Source organism: Tauraco erythrolophus, chromosome 2, assembly GCF_009769465.1.
Source record: "Tauraco erythrolophus isolate bTauEry1 chromosome 2, bTauEry1.pri, whole genome shotgun sequence".
Lineage (NCBI taxonomy): Eukaryota > Metazoa > Chordata > Aves > Musophagiformes > Musophagidae > Tauraco > Tauraco erythrolophus.
In genome coordinates, this window is record NC_141466.1 from 98,342,881 (window position 1) to 98,369,349 (window position 26,469).

A 26,469-nucleotide genomic window follows, 5' to 3' on the forward strand; every position below is an offset into this window, starting at 1 on the left:
GCTGCAGCAGTGATCTTACTGTTGACCTTGGCAGTGTGAAGAAAACCTTCCTGCAAACTCACACCATCTGCCAGGGATCCTGGCTCAGCACTGCAGCGCAAAGGAAGCTTCCTGTTTAAAAATTAATCAGCGGGTTTAAATATTGAACACAGAAGTTGTTCTCTGGATTGTTAGAGGCGAGGTGGAGGTGGCAGGAGACCTGGTTCCTCAAAGGCTGGAGTTAGCACTGTCTCCACCAAACAGATTTCCTTGGCAGGCTTTGCAGTGGCAGTAGCTTAAAGTGCAGAGATGTTTGCTCCCGGTTACAGACACCTCGCTGCGTTCCCAAGGGAGAGACTCTCTGCCATGGCTATTAGCAATTCTTGTTGCTTTGCCTTCTTGAGAAACATAATGGAGGTTTTAATTTCAAGTCTCTAGGGGGAAGCCGTCCCTGGCCCTGAAATTCTGGCTGCCAGATGAATGCAAAAAACCAATAATCTTATTCTAGCAGCCCACTATGGGTGAATAGCAGATGGAGTGCATTTGAATAAAATTGCCTGTCATTTAACTGTGGTCTGATGACTGAAATGGGCTTGGAGCACAAGAGACCATGCTCTGAGACTCAGCTCTGTTACAGACCTGCTGAGTGAGCCACAGGCCATCGCTTTCTCTCTGGAGATCAGTTTCTCCATCTAGAAGATGAAGACAATGAAAACTGGATTGTGACCTCAAGAGTACGTTGGGATCTAAGAAACAGCATTTAACAGCCTTTTTCACGGCAAGTTTCTAAAGCGTTTATAACCAGTAATGGAAGAAAGCTTCACAATACCATAACCAGATGCGGCTTTGAGGAACCCAATCCAGCGGAAGGTGTCCCAGCCCATGGCAGGGCAGCTGGAATTAGATGATCTTTAAGGTCCATTCCAACCCAAACAATTCTATGATTTTATGATTCTATGAACTAGTTGGTTCATACTGGATTGCCACCTGCTTTAATATCTCCATCTGCAACAAGGGAATAATATGGCCCAGACAATCTTATTTGCCATCACGATACAAGGATTCTGTGGCAGTCACTTTTTTTAACCTTCATGTTACACACATTCCTGAGGAATGGGCACAGTTTTGAGGAATCCAACTCTAAACAAAGGGTTCACATCTCATTCCCACATGTTCACACTGGGGCAGCAAGCTCAGATTCCTCTGGACTATGAGGTGTTATCAGAGTCAGGACACACAAGCAATAGACAGTAAGTAATGAGCCAGGGTCATCTACAAAAATCAACATCTGGTTGATTGATGACCCTAGTGATCATCACCCACTGTACTTGTCCATGATCCCAAAACATTTTAGCACCACACACAGCCACTCTGCAGATATATGAGAAATAGCATTGCTGCTCTGGAAGGGTAAGACACACTGGCCAAGGGAAAAAAAAACCTAGCAATCCCATATGCTTCTTAATGCCCTCATCACCAAGGTTGCAAGGCTACATCTGCTCAAACCAGGGAAACCAAACCATTCACAGCTGATGAGGTGGAATGGCTTGGAGGGCAGCACTGCAGCGTTTGGGTTAGGAAGTGAAGGCTATATCCAAGCAAAATTGCAGATGAGAGGTAAGACGGACAGAGCACATTCCTCAGTACTAGAATTTAATCATGACATTAAAATAAGCAGTTATTCTAACAGATCTTTAATATAATACCTTAGAATTAAGATAACACTAAGAGGGTTTTTTGAGATAAATTCTGGTTTCTAGAACCAGATTAACTGATTTTTAAGAGTTACGGTCAGCCTTACTGCTAACCTCTAAATATTTGAAATCTTCAATGTCTTCTGCTTTTACTTCGCTTTTGCATTATAACCACAGTACCTGGCTCTGCAACCATGCCACATGCATGCCGGCCCCAATGTCATTAACATCTTATTAGGCTGGGAGAGAAAATGCATGAAGAAATAATTGTATTAAGTGACTCTCAGAGTTTGTAAATTAATCACCATTGTGCATGCCCTTGGATCAGGCTGCCAGAGGCATTAATCATCTAATCTTTGCCTTTCACTTGAGAGCTCTCAGTGTTTGCTCCCAGAATTTTGCTGGGCAGCCTAACATGAGGATACCTTCACAATCCTGTCCCAGCTCTTTTTTCCTGGGGGTGCCGGTAGCAAGGGAAGTGGGAAAATAAGAAGTAGTAGCAGGGATTTCCATGCTGCTGGGCTGAGAGGCTGTGAACTGAGCTGTGGCCCAGAGACAGAATTAAGAGTCTTTGAGCTGGTATTTCACTGGCAGGGGGTTGGAAAGGAAGGGGCATATCTGAAAGCAAGTGTGGTTGGTGTAAATTTAGGCAGTTAATCTCAAGGCATGAACTCACAGGCAAGACCCTGATGACTGGCCCAGAAGTCCCAATGTCCAGCACAGGCTGGACAACTCATATCAAGGAGAAACTCTAAGTGTTGTGTCTGCTGCATGAAAGTACAAGCGTGGCTGAGTTATCCTCCACCACAGGCAAATTTCACGCAGTCATTCTGGTCTCAACGAAGCTGCGAAAGCAGCCGCAGGCGAGCAGTCTGAAGGCTCAGTTTACACAGACCCCAAGAGATTGACACAATTAGAACTGAAGTTGCTCTGGCTTTACCAGTGATTTACATAGTGCAAAAGCAAGTGGCAAACGGCCAGATTTTGTCAGCTCCTCCTGCGAGCCGGACGCGTGCCTCCTCCAGTGAGTAACGAGGGACACATTCTGGAGTGGGTCCCTGGCAATACGTTCAGCGTTTCCCAGCGAGTCTTCCATGGAGAATGTTTAAAGAGGATCAGAAAGTAGGGGAAAAGCAAAGCAAAGGGAATCAGGAATTAGACCCACAAAATCCCTTTGGGTCTATAAGAACCTCCTGCTCTCAGGCAGAGTATGATGCATCAAACCATTCTCAGAGTGTGAATTTGCAAGAGTGAATGCTTCTTGGCTGCCCCAACAACATAACCCCACATCTCAATTCCTAGCTGCTGTTGCCCAATCCTGGCTTCTCCTTCTCACTGCTACCCTGCACTACAGTAGGAGCATTTGCCTACACATACATAGAGTACTCTCTAAAAGGTTGAATGCTGTTTCAGCTTCTTTTAGTTTAACTCAGCAGCTGGTAACAGGGAGAAAGAAATAGTCACATATTACCACCTGCTCTCCATGGACCACCCATTTCTGCTCATCTCTGCCCAAGAGCTTTATCTGGGCTTATATCCAACAACTAAAGCAAAGGGACTTTGTTTCATACCCTGGAGATCACTCCACCACTACTTACAGAATACTAAAAATCCTCTTTTATGCTTGATGGGCACTATCACATTCTTGTTAAAGACCATCGTTCTGAGACATTGCATATTCTGCCCTCAAAATCAATGGAAACTCTGGGTGCTCAACAGAGATGGGCCTGCATCTGGGCAGGAATAACCAGAAGGTAAGTGAGCAAGTACACAGTGATGACACTGGAGGGGAAGAAGAAAAGAACTGTGCTCAAGGAGTTTGGAAGAGGAACTAGATCTGAGTTGGAGACTGCTCCATACCAGCCTGCAGAGATGTCACAAAGTATCTTTCCTGGTCAGAAGAGGATGGAGGTTATACATTCCTTAAACACAGATATTTTGGGGAACATTTAATAACCTGGTTACTGGATGCAGATCACTAGTGTTAGAGGGAGGGTGGGTTCAAGATCACAGCCTAGAGATCACAGTCACAGAGATAGGAGGTGTGAGTAGGAGGCATAGCTCCTGTGTGTATCTGCTGGCAATAACTCGAGGTACAACAAATGGCATTACTTACTGGAAGCATTATTACTGTATGCAACTTCATCCTCTTTTGGGGAAAAAGATTTGGCAAAGTCAGCTGTGTATCCAGCTGCTTGGCTCATTTGATATGCTGGAGCACTCGAGTAACTTGCATTACATTCAAAACATAAATACAAAGGTATGGTTGCTTACCTGTTGGGCTGGGATAGTTGATTGCTAGAAGAGGAAACAGAAAAACAACAAGTCAGAAGAGCCAGTATTCCTTCAAATTGCAAACCACAATAAAAGTCCAAAAATAAAACAAACACATCAAGAAAGGTCATAGATGCACAAATCTCCTTGCAGCATCCCTGTGAAACAGCAGTGCTCAGTGTCCGCCTTGGTAACAGAACAAGATGCTGACTCTCCGATCCAAGCAGCAACAGATCTTAAGCCCACCTAAGGGGTGATCCCAGGATTGCACAGGGGAACCCTTTTCTGGCAACCCAAGCAGTTTCTTTCTGGAGCATCCACTAGGAGCTAATGCTTGGTATCTAAGAGAGACATCAAAACAGTCTCAGAAAACAGGTATGCTGTGGACACCAGATAGGTTGTCACTCCACGGGACAAGAGGGTTGTGTGAAATCATGCAAGCACCAGAGGAGGAGGATCTGTACTTTCTGCTGAAATACAGGGTCCAAACTCCTGAGGGCAGTAAAGAAATTATAGGGTTGCAGGAACAGGGAGAGTTATGAGCTGTTGGGATGCTGGCGAGAGAAGCATGGTCACTGTACATCAATGGAATGGTCTGGGATTCAGGGTATTGGACAGAGCTATAGGTTACTAGTAACTAGTTAGAAAAGGAATTGGGCATTCAGCTCTGGAAAGAACTGAAGCCCCCTGAAATCCTAAATCCTCTTACTTTTATGGGCATGTGGCTAATAGCAGCGTCCAGTGGCGGTCCTCTAAAACACACCATTGTGCCATGGGATGCTGCAGCATGGCCTGACTGGGCACTGGGGCTTTAGGGGTCTCCTGCCTATGGAGTGGAGAGTGCCAGTCACTGCTGCTGAGTGAAGGAAAACTAGGAAACTAGTTTTCAGAGGTCTGTATCTAGTGCTCTGCATTGATTGGCCAAAATACGGCCAAACGTTGATAGCTTTGCGCCATCAAAACTCTGTAGAGCAGAGAGATCCACCCCAGGGTCGGTCAGAGAAGACAACATCTACGCATGCCCATGTGCCTAGGCCTGAGGCTCGGACCTGCTCTCGTAGTCAGGACCGAGGAGGAGACACCTACGTTCCATGTACCGGATGATGCGGGTAGCCATATCCCCAGCCCCAAAGCTGGTGATGGGTGTCAGGCGAACTTCATAGCTCTGAGGCACTTTCAGGTTGGGCAAGATGTGCTCCAGCAACAGGCCTTTCTCCATTTTCTGCACCGGAATGAAGGTTTGGATGGTGTTTCTCTGAGCCAGCTGCATAGAAAAAGAACCCACAGTGTTACGAAAATTCTAGAACTGGAAACCTGAGGGATTCTATCCACCATCTAACACCCTATTCCTCCTCTTCCTATACAAATACACCTGGGTTATCAATGAGATATTCATGCAGAATTGGTTTGAAAATTTCCAGCCCTGGTACAGACCAGAGATCAGGAGCCTGAGCTCTCCCTGAAGGAAAGCATTGGGGTCCTTCTGACTGGACAACCCAAACTATGGGCTCTGGAGCAACAATATGTTGGAACCAATGTCTCCAAGTGGGGAGGAACGAACCCAGCTCATCTCCATTAGTGCACCAAGGTTCTGTGCACACATAGCATGGCATTTTGCCAAGATACCCTTCAGTTCACAGTCACTGCTGCAGAATTCATTCATTTGCTGCCTGGGTCCTGTGGAACTTCATTGGGACCTCCTTACTGCCATACTTCCTCAGCACCCTTCCATAGGATTCACTCTTGAACTCCAGCCCACGCTGCCTTCACAGACCAGAGCAAGGGGTCTAGCTCAAGTCAGTGGTCCTCTGGAGTCACCCATAGGCTCCCCCTCTCTCTGGTGTCCGCTGAGGAAGGAGCTGAACTGTACCAGCTGAACATTGTTCAGTCTCCTAAGGCAGCAGGGAAGTTTCAAGAAAACAATGGGAAAATATCATTGTCAAAAATCACCACCACTAAAAATGATGAATTACGTGTCAGTGAAACTTCCCGGCCACAGTCATGCTTGCTTGGCGGGGGAAGGACAAGAACAAGGATTGTATTGTAAAGATGTAATTTCCTGCCTGTTGTTCTGCAGTGCCTGGATCCTTGTGGCAAGATATGTTATTGGGGATGCTGGAACTGGTAAAAAGACCTTTGGCAGGGCTTTCTGTGGCCCAGTGTCCACTGTCCCAGACATTAAGCCTCGCCCTGCCTTTGATATATCCTCTAGGCTGACAGGTTTCATTGCAAAGGCAATTGTCTTGATAGGCAGGCTCCCTGTTCATCATTAACTTTGAAGTTAAAGGATGACTGGAACAGGGATGCAGGCAGGGAGGAAGGCTTACAGCAAACCCGTTCGTGTGGAGAGTGTGGGGCAAGCAGTTGGAGCAAAGGCATGGTGGGAGCCAAGGCCATCAGCGAGGCAGGGCAGGGGAGCAATGAGATGTATGGCTTGGTAAAATCACATGCAATCCCTCCTCTGCCTGATTCCAGCCCTAACATACATAGCTGAAGTTCAAACTCAGAAGCAATGGCTGCCACTGGAGGGCTTCCCATGCCAGAGCTCTGTTCATTCCCAACATGGCCAGGACCCACCTTCTCACCTGAACTGACCTGCCCACAGTTCGGATGGTGCTCCCAAGTGAAGAGGCAGGGCTGGACGAGGTCCTGCCATGGTACTGTGTCAGGGCAGGGACTGGCCCCTGGGAATCCATGGCTGCATGTGATTCTCAAGGTGAACAACAAATTTGTACCTGCCTTAGAGAGATGAGGGTGCACATTGCTTGAGGATCTGCTTTCTGCACCCTCCACCTTCCCCGGGCAAGATGGGTCAGAGCGCTGGGAACTGTGCTGGTGCCTTCCCCCAGCTCGGCGCATTCCAAGTCCCAGCGGGCAGGACCAGGGCAGTGCCTCTGGGAACCAAGTGTGAACTTGGCATCGGGATGCTGCCAGGATCCATTCATATCAACAAGGCCCCATCTGCACGCACGCAAGCTGGGTGCTGATCCAACTGGCATGCCTACTGCTCAGCCCTCCCATCTGCCAGCCCTCCGCACTGCCACGCTGCCAAGCAAGAGCAGAGCCGGCTCCCAGCGGCATCGACCTCACCCGGGATCGTTAGCACCAGACCCTCAATTATCTGGGAGGAGAGGAGGGGTCACAAGCCAGAAACAGGAGGCTGAAGTGGTATGGCTCCTGGTATGGGGCTTTTTGGGGGCGAAGCCTGATGGGGGGGCTGGTGGAAGCTCCTCCCCATGGGCTGTCATGAGCTGGGGTGCTGGGAAGGCAGCCAGCAAACAGGAGGAGGTCAGGAGCCATTTCCCTCGTCTAGACATAACCTTTACAAGAGAAACAAAATGGAGAGTCAGAGAAAAGCCTGAGGGCGAGATCTAGACAGTGCAAATTCCACCTCAGCTGGGAGTTAGGTGGAATTTGGGTATCTAAAGCCTCTGGGAGTGATGTCAAATCACTTACTCTCCCGTATCACCTAATTCAGGTCAAATTGAGAAATGAGCCGCCAGTCTGGACCGCAAAGCTCTAGGTCCCCCAGTCCAGTCTATCCTCACAGGCAAGTGGCTTTAACCAAGTAAATACCTGGCTGCCACACAGGTTTGGCTGTGATTCAGAAATTAATAAAGGCACATCCACCTCCATGGTTGCAATTGTCCTGCTTCCCATGAAAGACTTGGATCACTAGGTAATGGGAAAGGTACAGTCAGGGCCTGGGACATACATCCTCTTAGAGCATGGGAGAAGAGTTTTGCAAGGGCAGAAAGAGAGAGAAGATCGGAGTCCAGCTCTAGCCCTGTGAGGAGGTAAAGTGCAGCCACAGTCACTTGGGGAAAATATGTGAGGAGGTGCAAGACAGGCATCTTGGCTCCCTGTTCTCCCCTAGGACTCCCTACCTCCTCAGGCTGCTTCCCACGATGATTTAGTCCTGATGTGCAGAAGAACGTGCCTGTCTTCCCCCTGCAAAATCATCCACCTCAGACCCTGGGAGAAATTCCCTTTGAGAAAAATCCACTGGCCCATCAATACACGTCTCCACTCCTGCTGGGATGAAGCTGAAAAAACAATCCCTCAGGCCTACAGAAGGGAGTATGCCATCAAGTTGGTTTTACACACCTATATGGGGAACGCTACAAGGACTCATTAATTTCACTTGCGCTCCAGGGGCTTCCATCATCTCGCACCATGCAGGCCATAGCTGCGCTTAAGAAGTCTGTCAGCAAAATGAACCTTCAGCACCAGCAGAAGCCTTGCCCAGAGCCCAGTTATGTGGCTGCAGGTGGCACCGGCCTGTTTGCCACCAGCGACAACTTTTCACACCTCCATCCTAGGACAGCTAGTGGGTCTCTCCCCTCCACAAAATACTTTGGACCCAACTCTTCTCTTCGCCTGTGTCCTGTCTCCTCTATTCAACCTGCACCTTGAACAGATACAGCAACTGGCAGCCAGCGAGGCTGCCCTTCTCACATCCTCACTACAGTGCCTACAGTCCTGGCATCCCGACAAGCCCAGGATGCCCTTGGAGGGAATGACTCTCCCGAGTGAAAACCGACATGGGCCAAATGTCTCTCCCCGGGCCAGCTGCAGCCATTGGGGAAAGGGCCAGGTGCGCTGCCAGCACAGTTTAAAAGGCATGAAAGAAATCTGTGCAAGGAAGAAAAAGGAGACAGCTCCAGCCAGTTCTCTGCACGCGGAGCAGGTGCCAGCTCGCAGTCACTAGCACAGGTCTGACAGACAGAGACATTAAGGCCAAAGTCTGGCTCTGTCTCTCCCTCCCTAAACATCCTTTGCCTCCCTGATTGCCAGCAGCAAGTCTGTGCAGAGCTGCATGCATCTATCCAGCAGGAACCCATTTTTTAACCCTTTGCTCCAATCGCCTGCTGCTGCCCTCATTCTCCTGCTCCGTGCGTGCTCTTCTCCCATGCTACCCTGGTATCTTCTTCCCTTCACCCCCTCCTCAGCCTCCTTCCTGCTTCTGATCACGCTGGCCCAGTGCTCCAGCTTAATATTGCTGCGGTGCAGTTAATAAAGCAGAGGCAGGCGCAGAGGACAGTGAAGCGCCGGCCACCTTATTAGAGATGCTGAAGCCTCAGTGGAGGATCTAACGCAACAAGCTCATTCATCACCAGGCTCGGGATGCTGCCAGTGGGGCCAGAACACGAGCACAGCGCAATGCACAGCCTCATCTCTGCCTTCACCTCCTTTCATTTCCAATAACAGGAGGGAGGGGACGGGAAGAGAAAAAACAAACAAACCCACAGTTTCTACCAGCTGGCTGTGAATACTACACAGGCTGCAGAGAGGAGAGTGTTCTTGCAGAACAGGTTGACTAAAAACACCTTACAAAGGGCAAAATCAGCCCTGCGTGGGACGTATGTATTCACACGCTCAGTGTGCAACCTGACCCTTTCCGCTGCCACTTGTAAGCAGTATTACCAACCAAGGGAGAGCACACTCACGTGCTCATAGGTACTTAGCTGTCAAGCCTCTGGGACCTGCAAACCAGGTCTGCTTTTTCTCATTCCTCACCATCACATCCTGTTGGTAGGTCTTGTCTGCCCAGTACCCCGTCTGATCATCTGAGCTGGTTCGTGATGCTTAGACAGTGCTTGTCCCACTGTGGCCAGCTAAACCAGCTCATGCACCAGGGCGCTGCTGCAAACACCAGCAAGAAAAACATGTATTAAAACTGTATAGATTCCCCAACAAGCTGATCGGGGCAAAGGAACTGCTCTGCCAGCATCCAGCCTCCCAGCATTGCTATTCACTCCTGACACTCTCTCCTTACTTGTCCAGCTTTTGCAGCAACTTCTCAGCTCAGGGCACGAGCGCTAGCTCTGCTTTCCAGCATCTCCCCTCCAAACCTTTTCCACACGTGCTCACTGTCTCCCTTTTTTCTCAGCCTCATTCAAATTCCCCTGGCTGCTCCTTCCTGCAGCACAAAGGAGACGAGGGTGGCTGCCCACGCTCCCGCTCCATCCTCACCAGCCAACTGCAGACCTAGGGTGCCAGGAAACCTCCCAGCTCCCATCCCCAGCCACACCGGCCTCTCCAAAGGTAGAGGAGACAACAGACAAAGGCAGGCTGGTGTGGCACAGCAGCCTCGCACGCAGTCTCCTTCCCTCCGGCAGACTCTTCCTCGCTTCCCGTACAGCTCTGCAGAGGAGCATGACAAACAAATGCCATCTCCGGCACACATGCAGGTGGGGCGTTAGGCTGAGTGACTCCCATCGCAGACCAACAATGGGGCACTTGGTGGTGCAGGAAGCACTGGTATCTCCAAAAGGTCTGAAAGAAACATGTGTGGGGCAATAATGTGGAAAAAATAATCTCCAACTGCCCATGCAGCGGGTGGGCTGTACTCTTTGAGCAACCAACAAGCAAGGTGGTCTTCAAAGTTCAGTGCCCTGGCAGCAGTAGGCGTAAGGGCATCTGTCTCTCTCATGTGCCCCAGAGAACAGTCTCAGCCAAGCTTCCCAGTTTCTCATCAGGCATACACATTCCTGTTTAGCATGGTCCAGGGGCCAGGAGAAGTTGACAGCAGCAGAAAGGCCCTTTTCCTCTGACAGGTGATACCACTCAGGGTGTGAAAGAGTCTCCCATTTTTACCAGTTTGCTGAGAGTCTTGGACACATTATATAGCTCTGTCCTGGAGGCTGCAGGCACCGTCTCATTGCAGATTTCCCCTGTGGATGTGACTGCCATGAACTCATCCCAATCAAGTCCAGGTAAGATACAGCTGCTTCCTTCCAAAGGGAGCATCATTCACAAAGACTAGAAATAATCACACTGTTGCCCTCAGCATGATGGAACTGGAAGCGTCTGTGGCCTTACACTGGTGATAGCCAGGAAGGATACACCCAAGCACCTCATCCAAGGGACCGGAAGGGGCTGAGCTTTGTTATGGCGCTGGTAACAATGCCTGGGATGAACACAGGGCTCTGCAATGCAAAATACCCTACTACCTCATCAGATATACCTTGCCCAGCTGCACCTCCAAAGCTACAGGATGCCTTGCAGAGAGGTAACTTCAAAGAGTTTAGATGCCATGGGCTTCTTACCGTTAAAAAAAGAAAAAAGAAAAGAAAAGAAAAGAAAAGAAAAGAGAAGAGAAGAGAAGAGAAGAGAAGAGAAGAGAAGAGAAGAGAAGAGAAGAGAAGAGAAGAGAAGAGAAGAGAAGAGAAGAGAAGAGAAGAGAAGAGAAGAGAAGAGAAGAGAAGAGAAGAGAAGAGAAGAGAAGAGAAGAGAAGAAAAGAAAAGAAAAGAAAAGAAAAGAAAAGAAAAAGAAAAGAAAAGAAAAGAAAAGAAAAGAAAAGAAAAGAAAAAAAGAAAAGAAAGAAAAGAAAAGAAAAGAAAAGAAAAGAAAAGAAAAGAAAGAAAGAAAAGAAAAGAAAAGAAAAGAAAAGAAAAGAAAAGAAAAGAAAAGAAAAGAAAAGAAAAGAAAAGAAAAGAAAAGAAAAGAAAAGAAAAGAGATGATGACAAGATTTATGTGTGTCAGAGTTTACAGTGTCAAAGACTGAAAGTAAATTATCCAAAGGTCAGACCCATTCTCCACCGCTGGAGAACGAGAGCCCAGGAGACGAGTTCCACAGGTAGAAATAAGATCATTGCAAATTCCTTGGTAAAAGAGGAATGAAAAACGCTCATAAAAAGGGTAGGAGGGAGGTGGGGAGAGGGAATTTTAGTAACCTCTCCTGAATGTGAAGCTCCAATATCTTCCACAATGATAGAAAAATGTGCCATAAATCTGGCCCTTCTCTCCCACTTCTTCCCGTTCACTTTCTGACACACCGCAATGAATTGAGATTCTGGTCCTTGATGTCACCTTGGCACCACAGGGCAAAGCAGAGGACGATGGTTTGTCTTTGATGTTGCAATTGACCACCACAGATTTGATTCTTGCTCTCTGTCTTTTGACACAGGGATAAAACCCCTCTGCACTGCCAGCCCCCTCCTATCCTCCAGGAGTTCAGAAAAAGGAAAATTAGGGCTGCGTTCAGAGACCGAGCAGGGGAAGTACACCCCTGGCTCACAGAGCCCAGTCCTCTGTCACCACTGGGGCTACCTCTGCTTATTCATTTTATGAATGTACCAGATCCCATCTTAAAAGCCATTCCTGTTTGGCTGCTCTTCCCACTGGACGGCTGTTCCAGAGCCTGACCACCCTAATGTTCTCATTTCCAGCCTGACTTTATTCACAAGCAGCTTGCACCCAGTTGATCTTGTGCCAACATTGTTCTTCAGCTTTAATGGCTCTTTTGCCTCCCTGCTGCTTGACCCCCTGATGTTTTTATAGACAGCAATCACACTGACTCTCACTCTTTGCTTTACTAGGTTAAACAAGCTGAGCACTCTGTGCCTCCTCTTGTAACACAGACTCTCACTTTCCCTGAGCTACTCCATAATCCTCTCTGCATGATCCCACTTACTGGAGTTCAGTATCCCAGCCCTGCATGTAAGATGCAGTAGCACTTCTCCACCTTGCCCAGAAGTATCTCAGGCTTCACCTAGGAGTACATTTGCCCTTTCTCACACCTGCATCTTACTAGCAGCTCCTTGAAGTCAACTCACTCACCCATATTGTTCCTCTGCTTCAGTCATTTCCCATTGCTGAGCTCCCAGTCTGCAGCAGATTCCTCTGATAGCGTTCTCCACACACATGACCTTGCATTTGTACTGCTGCGTTTCATCTCACCTGAAACACTCAAGCAGTTTTCTGTCTTTCAGATCTTCTTTATGATATTCTGATCCTTCACTGAGGTGGCATTGCATCCCAATCTGGTGTCAGCTGCATGAAATTTCAGCAGCACAATCCTAATAGGGAATCCTGATCTAACTGTCTGGTATCAGCCCTGGGGAAGATGCCTGCCTGCTCAGCAGGGTACGTGCCATCTGGAAAAGCCATGTGGGTAAGTTTTGGTTAGTGGAGAAATTTGGTTTGGATATGAACAACCCCATGTACCAGTACAAGTTGGGGACTGAATTGTTGGGGAGCAGCACAGAGGAAAGGGACCTGAGGGTCCTGGTGGACAGCAGGATGACCATGAGCCAGCAATGTGCCCTTGTGGCCAAGAAGGCCAATGGCATCCTGGGGTGTATTAGAAGGAGTGTGGTTAGTAGGTCGAGAGAGGTTCTCCTCCCCCTCTACTCTGGCCTGGTGAGGCCACACCTGGAATTTTGTGTCCAGTTCTGGGCCCCTCAGTTCAAGAAGGACAAGGAACTGCTTGAGAGAGTCCAGCGCAGGGCCCCAAAGATGATTAAGGAAGTGGAGCATCTCCCTTATGAGGAAAGGCTGAGGGAGCTGGGTCTCTTTAGCTTGGAGAAGAGGAGACTGAGGGGGGACCTCATTAATGTTTATAAATATGTAAAGGGTGACTGTCATGAGGATGGAGCCAGGCTCTTCTCAGTGGCATCCAATGATAGGACAAGGGGAAATGGATATAAGCTGGAACACAGGAGGTTCCACTTAAACACGAGGAAGAACTTCTTCCCAGTAAGGGTAACAGAACACTGGAACAGGCTGCCCAGAGAGGTTGTGGTGTCTTTTTCTATGGAGATGTTCCAAACCCACCTGGACGTGTTCTTGTGTGATCTAATCCAGGTGGTTCTGCTCAGGCAGGGGGATTGGACTAGATGATCCTTTGAGGTCCCTTCCAATCCCTAACATTATGTGATTCTGTGATGAAGACAGTCACTGTGTCTCATCAAACTTCCTGTGCCTGTCAAATTGGATTATTTCATCATCACCTTGAATGGAAATGATGTCAAGCACTAATAGAACCAATTAAATGGCTAGGGTAAGTTTAAAGTTAGATTTATTTCATTTTCCTTGCTTGATGACCATTACTCATTAGGAGTTTCCGGAGCAAACAATCACATTGCAAACATGAAGTTGGCATTTGCCAGACAAGCACACCAGTGAACTGAAATTCATGCCTATGCTGTTCATCAGTCAAGCACACAGGTTCATATCCTGGGGTTAAGCAAGCATGGATGGCCAAAGCAAATCCATTATTCAGTCTAAATGAGGAGCCTTGCAAGCTTTTCCTCCTAAATCATCCTTAGCAGGAGGCTCCTCTTCTGGATTGAGACATCCCCAGCTCCAAAGAGAGAAGCAACTATGACCTTCAGTAGCTACCGAGGACAGTTGGAGTCATCTAAGCCAGGAGACAGTCTCTCTCTCTTCCTCTCGTGCACACAATCAGCTGCCCATCCTCATTAGGTGCCGAGAGCAGCAGTTTACAGCTTCCCAGAGAAGCCAAATTGGTGCTGTCATGAATTACTGTAAGTGCTTGTTCCACACTCTTCAATAATGTCTTTCATTAGGGGCTGATCAGAAAGCAATATGTATTTTATTAGCATATGTTCTCCAGTCTAAGAAGAACAGACCTAATCTTCACTCTATCAGGGAGACAGTCACGCAAAAGCCTTAACTGAAGCACAGCACGACTGGCAACTTTGTGAGCCACAGCCTTACTCGGGCATTGCACAGCGGCACCTCCTGAGGAGGGGAGGGAGTCCAGGAGCTGGAGAAGAAAAAGGGGTGAACTAGCCCCTGAACGTGGTGATAAATGGGAAGGGAGGGACGGCCACGTGCTTCCCAGTCTGTGCAAGGAGCCTGTGTTGGCGTCACCGCGGTGGGTACTGAGCCAGACAGGTTACGTGGATGTCTAGCTACGCTTGTTCTCTCTCTCCTACTGTTTCACAGCCATATCTTAGATCCTGAAGGCATATGCAGTCCTTCTGTTCAGACTGGAAGCTCTACACTGCTGCTGCATGATCCTACCTGTACTTGACTATGCACTGCAGAGCCTGAAATCAAGCATGTGCATAGGCTGAATAAGGGACAATATCCCTCATGTTGCTCCACGGCCACCTCCTGCAGAGCAATGGTTGCAGCCTCCTTTGAGCTTCACATCTGAAAATCGGCACTGCCCAGTGCCTTACTGGATCCCACTTTATACCCATCCCTAATCTCAGTGAGCACAGTCTCCTCTTCCACCCATTTCCTTGCACTGGACACGACTGCTTGCAGCCAGGTCCATGTACATTCTACGCAGCATGCCGTCAGCACTTCTGGCTCCAAGAGAAAAAGCAATCTGCTTCTGCATAGCCCAAGTTTGCCCAGCTGCAGTCAGGTTGAGCTCTGAGCCATTTTGTCTATAATACGGTTGTAACTTACCAAGGGAGACATGTTCCACCCGCAGGAGCTGCCATCTCCCAGGCTTCCTTCCTTGACTCCTCTACAGACCCTGGTAGAGCCCTCTGTTAGAGTCCCTGTACCCTTAAAACCAACAATTAATAAAGGATGGGGCTACTGCTTACTGGAGCAGAAAGAGCCTTTGTGTGGGGCTCTGGACTTCCCAGTCTGGTACACATAATGAAGGTATACAGGTAAGTATCATTCCGGAGCCTACGGCCACCTCTAACTTGACTGCACTTGCTGTCCTGTCTCTATTAAAGAAGAGGCAGGCGGCACAGCATACGCAGAGAGAGCCATAAAGCCCTTCATACGGCTCCACGCTGCCTGCGCTAGCAGCATGACTCCGTACGTTTCATTTCTTTATGAAACACAGTCAAAACATCTATATAGTGCCTACTCCTGCCTGCTTGTCACTAGCTATGGGAGAGGCTACATCTCTCTTTCAAATCCTTCCCCTTTCACATGCTCTCCTCTCTTATCTCCAACACGTTCTAGGAAGTGAAAGCCAGGAAAAAAACAATGCAAAAACAAGAACAAAACCAAAAAAGGAAACAGAAACAAAAGAAAGAAGAGGTGGAAAATAGGAGGGGGAACAGGGAAGGGGAAGAAGGTGCACAAAGAAAAGACTCTGAAGCAGTAGGAGGAACACGGGCTGACTACTGAAAACAACAGATGAGCAGAGTAAACGGGAGGAAACTGCATCACAGCCTACTGACAGGGACCCTCAGAAAGACTCAATAACTAGCGTGTACCCCTTGAAGCCACCGACGAAGCGTGGGTAAGAGATGCACACAAAGGACTCACTTTCATCTTTGATACCCTGGCAAGCATTTTTCATCCTGCGCTCAGCTTTGTAACACACAAGCCAACAGCCGGCTGGATACGAATGAGCACAAAGGTGTGAAAACAACATCTCAAGCCTGCAAGGCTGATAGGAGGGGTATATTGGTTGGGGGAATGTGATTATCTCTTCTCTCACATTCTCCTTACCCTGAACGAGCACTCAACAGTGGTGTTAGGAACTAGAGATAGATGAGATTTTGCTACTAGATGTGTTTTAAGATCATATGAGACTTTCCAGTAGGCTTATTTGTACTGTTCTTTTTAGGTACTGTAACTATTCCAAGCAGAGCTAAGAGTGGGAAAACTGTTGGTAATTATTCCCTTGTACTAGGAAATTACACAATATCCTGCTTTCTCTCTTGCACAGTCAAGTACTTGAATTGCATTAGGAGCAGTACTTAGAAAAGCGAATGTTAAGACAAAATCTCTTCTGCAACGCACCTTATGAATGGCAAGCCACATTGTAAAACTTTCAGCTATCATTTTTTGGGCAGGCTACCTTGCTTACTTTGGATACTCAGCGAAGAGATATGGTACCATGAGACACAACTAACCTGCCATAGTTCATATTCCCGATTTTCCCAGCTAACTGATTGCAAATGATCTGTGCACCAGGGATAACCAGATCAGGAAAACCATGAATCATACTGAAGAGCAACTTATGAATGCAAAAAGACAGAATTAGTCAGACTAATTAATTAGTTATGCATCGTTTGCTAAGCTCCTATGGGCAAAGAGAATTCTCAACAGTGGCACTGGAAGATGTTAGGCAGAGCTAAGGGGAAAACCTCATCCCACAGCTCCAAACCATTTCCACTAAACTCACCTTACCTGTCAGTGCTGGTCAGGCCTGTGTTGAGCCTCCCTGGCCAGCCTTGCAAGAATCACCCCAGTCCTCTGGCTAACAGGGCTTACAACAAACCATGGCCAGGTGGACACCTCTGCCTGCAGTGAGCAATGGCCAGGAGAAAATTCCCTTCCTTTGCACTAACTGGAAGCTCTGCTGTTGCCGACTCAGCCAGTAAAGAATACATACATGAAACGTGGAAAAAGCTCCTTGTTTCCCACCCCCACCAGACATCTGGCTGTCCCCGAGTCTTCCCTTACAGTGTAGGTAGAGAGGACCTTGTTCTAACAGCTGGTCTCATTGACACATCATCCCCTGTGACAGATTGCTAAGGACAAAAGGAGACATGGCTCAATGTGCTGTCAGCTGCAGTGACGGACGTCGCGTCCCATTTTCAGGCAGCAGAGAGCACAGCTGAGGCAGGATCCTGCCCTCTCTGCTCCCAAACGCCTGTGGCAAAGTTGCTGCTTTACCCCCAGGTCCCACACAGCAATCTCATTAAGCTTCAAGCGCAGCTTGTCCATCAAATGCTACTGATCAGCCAGCTCTCCTTTCACCACTGTGTGGCTGCCACTCGATCCCACCGCTCATCCTGACCCTCTCCTCTTGCAGCCTAAAAAGGCAGGTCACCTCTCCCTTCTCTTGCTTTCCCTGGCTTTGCATCACAATGACCGTTCCAGCAGTCTGCCAAGCACACCTCCCATTGGCACTCTGGCTTCTTTCTGCATCCTTTTCCAGCTCCCTCAGCGCTGAGCTCTGCTCAGCATCACGTATGCCGCTAGCACAACTGAAGGCAATTGACTTGAGAGAATAAATATAATCTGCCTATTCTCGCAGCCTGAAAGAACTTGAAATTAAAAAAAAAAAAAGAAAAAGAGTATCAATGGAAGAGATGGGACAGTGAGTGCTGAAAAAACACCTTTTCCCACTACAGAGGACAGCTCAGTAGATAGGTGGAATTGTGTTGATTTGACGTTGTCCCATACGACAGCAGCCTGTGATCAGACATCAAACTGGCAGCCAAGGAAGGCAAAAAACAAGACACGACTAAAGCAGCTTTCCAGCAGATGTGACTTATAAGCTGCCCTACAACAGAAGGCCTGCTTTAAAATTCCATCTTGGGCAAACATGGGAGGCCAAGTCACTGCATCCCCAGTTCTAACACCAGTGAGACAGGACCAGAACAACCCATATCAAGTGAAATGATGAACAGCAAAGGGACGTGCCATTTGTCACACCCCACAAGTGTTTTGATCCATGCAGCATCTCGCATGCAGCCAGGGTCACCGCCTGCTGCTTCATGGGAAGTCGCGCTCCCTTTCTTGCTGCAGTCGGCCAGGACTGTGATGCTCGAACAGGGAGGAGGAAAGGAAAAGGGACTCACACATCTCCTTTCCATGTGCCCTGTCTATGCCTACGCTGGGACATCAAACTGGGCTGTCCAGTTAAGCAGGAGGATTTCTCAGTGGACATGGCAGCACAAGCCCTTTCCCTTTTTCTGGGTAACACCAGACCAGTGCACCACAGGTCAATATTTTATCCAGAGCAGGACGAGTCCTTCCCCACTTTACAAATCACAACTCCATTCTTTAAGCTTTTAATCTTCTAGCACAAAAAGGAGTTAGGAGGACAGCCCTGGCTGCTTTTTTGCTAAGTGGTCCTAACATTTTCTCGTATCACCTCCTCAGCTCCTGCAGCATTCCTCGGCTGAAAAACCCCCACCACAGCACTAGTTGGGGGTGCACAGGATGGGGCCATGGGGGACACGGTGCCCCAGCGAGCCTCAGGATGAGGGCTATGGACCCAGGCCTGTTGGCGGCCCCATGTGAGGTGGTTACTTTGGTGATGGCAGTGTTGCCCAGACAGCGTGTAACCCCCAGAGCCTGCAAAATATTAGCCCCTTGGTTTGTAAAGCGAGTTCAGCCACCCCTGCTTGCCTCGTGCAGAGCTACCACCTTTTCTTGCCCTTGGCAGCACCCTCACCCAAGGCGCAGCCCTCAGGTAACCCCCCGCAAGGCACTGGCTGCTCATTGTTCCAAGAAGCTTCGCCTGAAGCCACGGTTCCATCTGCAGAAGAGAAGCGATTGCATTCAGCTCCCAGAGCACAGGGCTGGGCTGCTGCAAAGGCCACCACCTGCTCGAGTACATCACCTTCCCATGTTCCCAGCCTTTCCTAACCTGAGACCCAATAAACAACTGGGCTTATTCTAGAGGCAGAGAAAGCGACACTGTGTGCAACTGTTTTACACTCTTCTCCAGGCACTGGCTACTGCTGAAGACGGGAGGAGACAGGCTTTTGACATGGACATTCTCACTACTGATGAGCGCCGGGCTGGGTGGATTAGCTTACTCTGGAAGTTTGTTCTACCCTGGCTGCACAAACCAGCTGTTTATTTCATCACAGCGTTGCTTACAAGCGTTGGAAGACGCATCCAGCTTCACTGGGTTGGTTCCTCATATGCCAAGGGCCATGCACATGAGTTCATCAAAGCATGGTGGTGCATGAACGGGGGAAGCATAACGATGCGAGCTGACAGTGTCCTCAACTAAACATTTACATAAAAGACTATGTGCTGGTGCGTGGCTCGCTCATCCTCGCTTTCGAATAGTACCACCCGTGCCTGGTGCGACGGGAGCGAGTGAGAGACGCCCTTGCCCCGGTCTGTGCGCCCTTGGATGGGCGCCCGGCTCCATGCGCTAAAGAAGCCAAAGACAGACAGCAGTTGATAGACACTGTCGAATTGGGCTCAGAGGAGACCAAAAGAACAACTCAGAGGCAGAAGCAAAGCGATACAGATCCGCGGCCCGTGGGCCTTGGCATAAAACCTCTCCCACTGCGTCGCGATGGCCATCAGCAGACTTAGCCTTCCGCTCTAATCACAATCATTAAATTCCTGCTAACGCCCCTGTCCTGTGTCTGCCCAAACAGCTCTGTTATCTGCCACCTCCCCACATGGGGAGCCTGGCTCCCCGTTGCCGTGGCTCTCATTAATGCCGCTCTGGCTGGCTGATGAGGCAAGTGGCAGCCGGCGCCGGAGCCCAGATGAATTTTGCGGACAGCAGGGGATGTTTATCCAACACGGAGGGGATGAAAGTACAAACAAAGAGAGGCCGCGCAATTACTCAGGCATTGAACAGGGACAGTCTCATTAAAGATGGTCTCCCTGACAGGAATTAATCTGAAGTGACAACCCAGTGAGCTAATTTAGCGAATGGGTCGGGGGCTTGGCCCGGTGCAAATTCCAGGGGTCTGTCCAGCAGGTAGAGCTGAGTCTGCTCCGAGGAGGGGAAAGGCAGGAATGTGTTAAGCTGGCCTCGTTCTGGCCAGAGCCTGTGTATCAGAAGGTACGGAAGAGAAGGCAGCCTCGGGACTCCTTGAGGGGCACAGCAAAGATTAAACTTCCCTCCTGCACCAATACATTCTCCTTCCTCTTTCTCCTGCAGCCTCAGGTCACAGACAGGCTCCAGCTCATTAAGTGCACAGTAATTCTGCCACTATCCCCTGTAACCGTAACCACCAGCCCAGCTCAGATCTTTCCTCCAGGATGCAACCTGCTTGCAATATTAGATGGCTTTTCATTTCTCTTTAATGTTAGAGCAGAGCTCTGGGAGGGGATAAAATACACAGAGAGAAACAAGCGACTTAAAAGGCTTTTTATTTTTTTAAGCAAAGATCTGGTTTGGGGAGGCTGCTTTGAATCTCCAAGCAATGAAAAACATTTTCAGTCAGAGTGCTGTGCCTCAGTGCCTTTCTGTGCTACAAGAATACATGGAACTAAAAAAAGCTGACGAAACAAACAGCCTAAAAGCATCATGGCATCTGCCCACAACCAAATCACCCAAGACTGTGAACTCATTAAGGCTAAGGTGAAGGAATGTGGGTTGACATTTGGATCAGTTGCCTTGGAGCAGGAAAGGAAAGACCCCCCAAGCTGTCCAGGACAGATGTCTGTGAGGTCCTTGCAGTCCCTCAGTGGGGATGTTTTCACCTCTGAATGGCCACTCAACGCAAAGCCACTGCCTAGCCCACCCGACCCATGCACTCTGGGGAATAACAGCCTATTTGCTGTGACATACAACAGAGGCTTTACAAGAAGTTTGCTCCACGTTGCCATCATATGCGCTTTGTCTGGGTCAGCGGCTCCAAGCTGTCAGGCTGTTTATTTTGTTTTAATTGAAGGTTAATTCTTATTCTACTGGAACTGGTACGCCTGCTGTGCCGCTCAGCCTGCTCCTTGGCACCGGGAACAACCTGCTTCTGTGGAAATGCACCTGCCTGTCTTGCTGGGAACCTCCGCGCATCACTTAGGAAACCAAATTCCCCCAAACTGCTTGCAATCCCCCCAGGGATGCCCAGCCAGCCCTCGGAAGCTGTTGAACAGGAAGAGTTGGAGGAGCCACAGCACCAGTCAATTAATAAGCAACACTTTTGCTCTCACCCAGCCCCATTTTCAGCAGCTGCAGTGAGCAAATTTAATTCAAGGGTTCCCAGGTGCCTTGCAAAGCATCCTGCTACTTAGGGATCTTCATATTACATATGCCAAGAGCTCTTCAAGCAAACTGGGGAGAGTGAAATGAAAACCAGTGAAGCATTTTACAACCAGTGGGCATCCCAGCTGCCCGCCCTTTGGATTCCAGCTCAGCAAGAGTTAAACCCCCCTAGACAGCCCCTTACCACCCCAAGACTGCGGGCTGCTGCTGCCCCGTTCATTCATCCTTAAGATGCTGAAGAGCACCTGATGCTGACTGCTGAGGCCAGGGAGCTCCCAGGGCTGGAGGAGAAACTGGGCTGGCTGGCTGGGTAAGCTTTCACCAGCTTAATACTGGCAATAAATCAGTCATGTCTGGCCATGTGTAAGGGCCATTTTATCTGAGGAGGATATTCCACTTCGATCCCAGCTCTCCAGGAGGATTTCTATGCCACCACAGCTAGTGCCTGGAAGCCAGCGTGCCCAGTGAGGAGGGAGTACAGGCAAACAGCAGCTCCTCATTCAGGCAGACAAATCCCCTTTCTTAAGAGCTCCCCAGTCAGCAACGCTTTTAAGCTTTTGAGCTTTTCACAGTTATATTCAGTACTGTCACCATGTTCTGCAGTCCAACAATGGAAGCGTAGGACACAAAGCTCAGCCCAGACGTCCCAGCACAGAGAAGAAGGTGCGACAATGCAGCAAAGCCTATGGGATGTGGAAGAGGGTGACGGCACAAGTGAAATTGTGGAGAGTGTCACAAGGCTGCTGGAACCCAAGTGAGACATTGCGGGGATGTCTCATGAAGGCAGGACGGGAGGACAGAGGCAGCAAGTTGGAGACAAGAGGGGACATGATCCTTTAGGACAAGGAAATTAAAAATGCTCTGTGAAACCTCAGTACGGCACATGGGGGCACAGAACTCTCCACGAAACACAAGTGTCTTTGTCGGAGGAGGACTAGGAGGAGGCAATGCCATGAAAGCCTTTTCCAGAGCGTTTCCTGCTTGTGCTCGACAAAAATGGGAACAAATCCCCCCTGCTTCCTCCTCCCTCTGCCCTCCCTTATTCAGACCCAAGCCACCTGTAGCTATTTCTAAGACCCTGCCCATACATGAGACAGGGCTACAGCAGGGCCGCGCTATAACGCTCCTTTAAAACACACCACTCAGCAGTCACAACTATGTAGTGATGCTGCAAAAGAAACACTAACAGCAGTAACCAATGGGGTATGCACAAAACCAGGGTGGGTTATGTTTCCCTGGGCACTCGGCTTCCTTCATGTCACAACTTAAAGCAGAACTGTTTTCTGATCCCTTTTCCTGATCCCTTTCAGTAGGAGCTCAGTGAAGAACAGATCCAAGATTACTTTTAGGCACTGTGCAAAAGGAAAAAACCCTCAGCATCACTGGAGAAGGATAAAAATCACAAATTAGTTTATTGAGTTGCAGTGCTGATAATAGCGAAACTTGGCAAAGAGGGAAGGGGTACTATGACAAACTGCCTTCATTATTAGAGACTCCCCTGTGTCCTGTATTATTATTAAGCACTAACAATGTGCTTCGTGCAGTTTGAGTAACAAACAAAGGCTGTCCCACCCCAGAGAGCTCACAATCAAATGGAGACATAAAACTGGAGCCTACTGTGCAGAACTGGAGGAAAAAGACACTTGGATCTTTTTAATTATTTTGTTTTCTATCTAGAGTAAACAAACTTTTCCTTGCAAAATGTGTTTGCTTCCAAGCTACCACTGAATGGCAAGAAACACCAACTTTAAGCATTCTCATTTTTAAAAAACGTTGAATGCAGGCACTTTGCTGAGCGTGGATGAAAGTATCTGGCAATCCTGCTAGGTTAATGTGCTCTTTAAAAACATCAGACTCTTTTCCCCAACCTTCTCCAACCAGTGATCCCTTCAGATTTCCCTCAGTTCTTCCTCCCTCTGCCCCAGTATGATTTCTCTTCAGATTCAGAAACCTTGAAACCCACTTCTCTCCCCCTGCAGAGTTTATATATTCCAAATAGCTTCATTACTGTGACAGGATGAAAGCCCTTCTGCAACACAAACAGCCGATGACTTTTTCCTGCAGTTCCTGCCTGGAGAGCTCTTCAGCTTATTCCCTTTATTTCATACTAGTGGGGAGGGTAGAATTCCACTCGCTTGAGTCTTTGGCCTATAAAATCTACAATACCTACTAATGACTGTGGGGTTTTGCTCACATTAAAACTTCATTCAGAACACTGATCATGAACAGCCCGACAGGAAGCAGCAGGGCTTCGAAAGCCCTCAGTCGTACCCAACACCAGACATAAAAACAAACGCTGAGCTGTGCACTTGGCCTGTCTCTTCCATTCAGTGAGGAAGGCACAAGACCACCAGGGTCTGGCAATTTCATCACCTTCAGCTCTTAATCGGCAAGGAGACACCGATGTAACTACCTCCTGAGAGGTCCTCTTCCCAAGGGCACATGCTGAGGCTCCAGAAGAGCAGACCTTACCTGCCGGACTTCCAGGCGGTACTTGAGAATGGGATCCACAGCGTCGGGCTCCTTCTGCGTCCACTGCAACACGTAAGAGTAATTCTTGGATTGCTTCTGGCTCAAGGTGGGGTTGGGAGTGTCATAGTAAAACTCTGGGCTGTAAGCTTTTGCTGGAGGGGAGAGAGGAAAAAAAAAAGAGGGAGGAAAGTAGAAAAGCAGGATCAAGGGGAACACAAATTACAAAGCGATGTGGTGAGACTGGAACAACTTCACTCACCCAGCTCATCTACTTGCCTTTGACATGATGGACACCTTTACTATTGTAGTTGGTGTTGCACTGACGTGCCATCATTTTCTGTGAATTGCTACTGCTTTCACAGCCTAAACTACTGGGAGGGTTAGCAGCCCTGCAACACCAGCGGGGCATGACCGGCACCAGAGAAGGTGGGAACAGCTTCAGTTCTCCAGCTGGAACCTGCTCTAATCTTTTCTCTCTTGCTTTGCAGTTTAGATTGAGGTAACAGCTTTAAACTGGCATTTCTCCTGTTTCATCTGCTGCTTTACAGAGTCTCCTGCTAACAAACCCTAAGGAAAGATCATTTGGCCAGTAGGTCATAGGAAAAGTGTTATTTATCACACAGGGACCACGGCATTAAAAAGGAGACCTTGCTCCTTCCACATCTCCCCCGCCTTGGCAATGCAGTGCTCCAGCCTCTTTGTAACACGACAGCCAACTCGGCAGCAAAGGGGACGCTGACCTCAGCCCGGGTAAAAACAGCGGGAGGTTTTTGCCGTGGCGGCGATGTCTTTTCTAAACCCATGTCTCCCCTTAAAAACAGAGGGCAGCGGGAGGAAGGGAAACACAGGAAAAATGATGTACCAGAGAGGACCTGGATGGTTCAGAGAACAAGGGATTTCCCATCGTCTTCCCAGCCACTGCTGTCCTGAACCGCTAACACACGGGGCTCGGAGGCTACTGACACGCAGTCCTGCGGCTGGTGGACTAAGGCACAGTGCCCAAACGCAACTCGAGGTCTTACCCACAACTGTTTTTGCCCTATTTGAAATTACCTTCACTTCACCCTGTGTACTTCGATTTTTTGGCAGGTCCTGTCTTGGGTGAGGGAGGAGCTGGACCTGAATCAAAACTCTCCTTTCTGGGTTCAGGTCCAATCTGGACCTGCACAGACCAGAAAGATGCCTGGGCAGCAAGGGATGCTGGAGAGCAGAACAGGCATAAACACCATCTCCCCAGGCAGTCTGCTGCACCTTTCCACTTGAATCACAGGCCCTGCCATTTATGTGTTTATAATTAGGCTCGAAAGATTCAATGTTTATTTTTTATGAACTCAGATGGATAATATTGATGTTCGTTTCCAAGTCCTTTTTTTCTTATTATTTTTATTGACTTGAATTTTTTGCACAAGCAAGAAGTTCAGAACCACCTCAGAGACTAATTGCTGCTTATTCAACTTGTATTGACTGTGGAAGTCAAGCTTCATAATGGATTCTGAAATAAAATCTGAACTGATGATAATCATCATCTTGCATGATATTAATTCCTTGTTAATTGACTCCAAGATGGAAACGGAAGCTAAAAAAAAGGCCTTCTAATAGAAACGCAGCACATCAAGATACTTTTGGAACTTAATTTCTGGAAACTTACCATTGCTCAAAGTTTTGTCTTTTGCTTACAGCTGATGGGAAGAGCTGAAGGTTATTTACACCATCTTGCAGGGCTTTTCTGTGCTCGTGGCTACTGGTGGTGTAGGTGGTGACCAGTATGGGCTGCCCTGATAACTTGCTCAAGGGCAGCGAGTTGGATGTCTCGCTGTCCTTCCAAAACATCTCAGAAAGCTATCTCCCATCCACAGAAGAAACTAATCCCCATCCCAGGCAGGTTTATGCACTCTGTTTCCAGTACAACCAAACACTTCATGGTCACAATTGAGTCACTGCCTTCCTGTCAGATAGGAAGGTTTATGGTCCTTCTTTCACAAAGAAGAAACAGAAGCAAAAAGAGACTATGCCATTCCCGCTGCTCACACAGGAAGGCTGTGGCTGCTGAGAATTAACACTCCAGTGGTCCTGAGCCCAAGCGCAGCAGTCTAGCCACTGGATTGTTTTTCCTGTTGCTCTACAGGCTCAGAAGGTCTAATTGATTTGTAACTGTCCAGGACGCAGGCAGAGATGTCTGAACTGAAAAGCCACCATCAGATATCAACACCTTGGAAAAGGAGAAGGGATGCAGGAAAATAGTTGCTTGCTGCTTTCCTGATGAGTGCTCTCTAGAGACAAATGCTGCTTTCTGTTGAGGGGATCTTCTCTCGTGGGTCACAGCATGGCACACCAGGTGGCAATACGTATTTGTTACAACTTCCAGCAAGAAATTCAGATCCTAGAAGGATTCCCAACCTTGCTAGGGACAGTTTGCTGCAGTAGCTCATAGCGAGACATAGTTTGCCATCACTTACTGACAGGAGAGTTGCAAGCATATAAAGAAAGGGTGGAGAGGGCCAAAGCTCTCAAGCAAAATCCACTGTCAGGTAAATTCTGGGAAAGCTCAAAGGGTGAGAGCAAGGTCCTGAAAAGGTGCCCAAACAGTAGAAGCGGTTTGGGCTTACCCATTTCTGAGAGCATCTCAGAGTTACAGCATACCTGAGCTTTTCCAAATCCTGGGAAAGATCTGCTT

At 48.5% G+C, this 26,469-nt stretch overlaps 1 protein-coding gene across 1 annotated transcript in view; it reads right to left on the reverse strand.

Moving 5' to 3' along the window:
- Positions 1-26,469, reverse strand: part of MDGA1 (MAM domain containing glycosylphosphatidylinositol anchor 1) — a 147,355-nt gene that overhangs the window by 26,624 nt on the left and 94,262 nt on the right. Inside the window, exons 10-12 of the mRNA XM_086628441.1 lie at positions 23,796-23,947; positions 5,034-5,211; positions 3,948-3,971 (exon numbers count right to left, since the gene is read on the reverse strand). Of these exons, the coding sequence (XP_086484567.1) occupies positions 3,948-3,971; positions 5,034-5,211; positions 23,796-23,947 (354 nt within the window). The remainder of the gene's footprint in view (positions 1-3,947; positions 3,972-5,033; positions 5,212-23,795; positions 23,948-26,469) is intronic.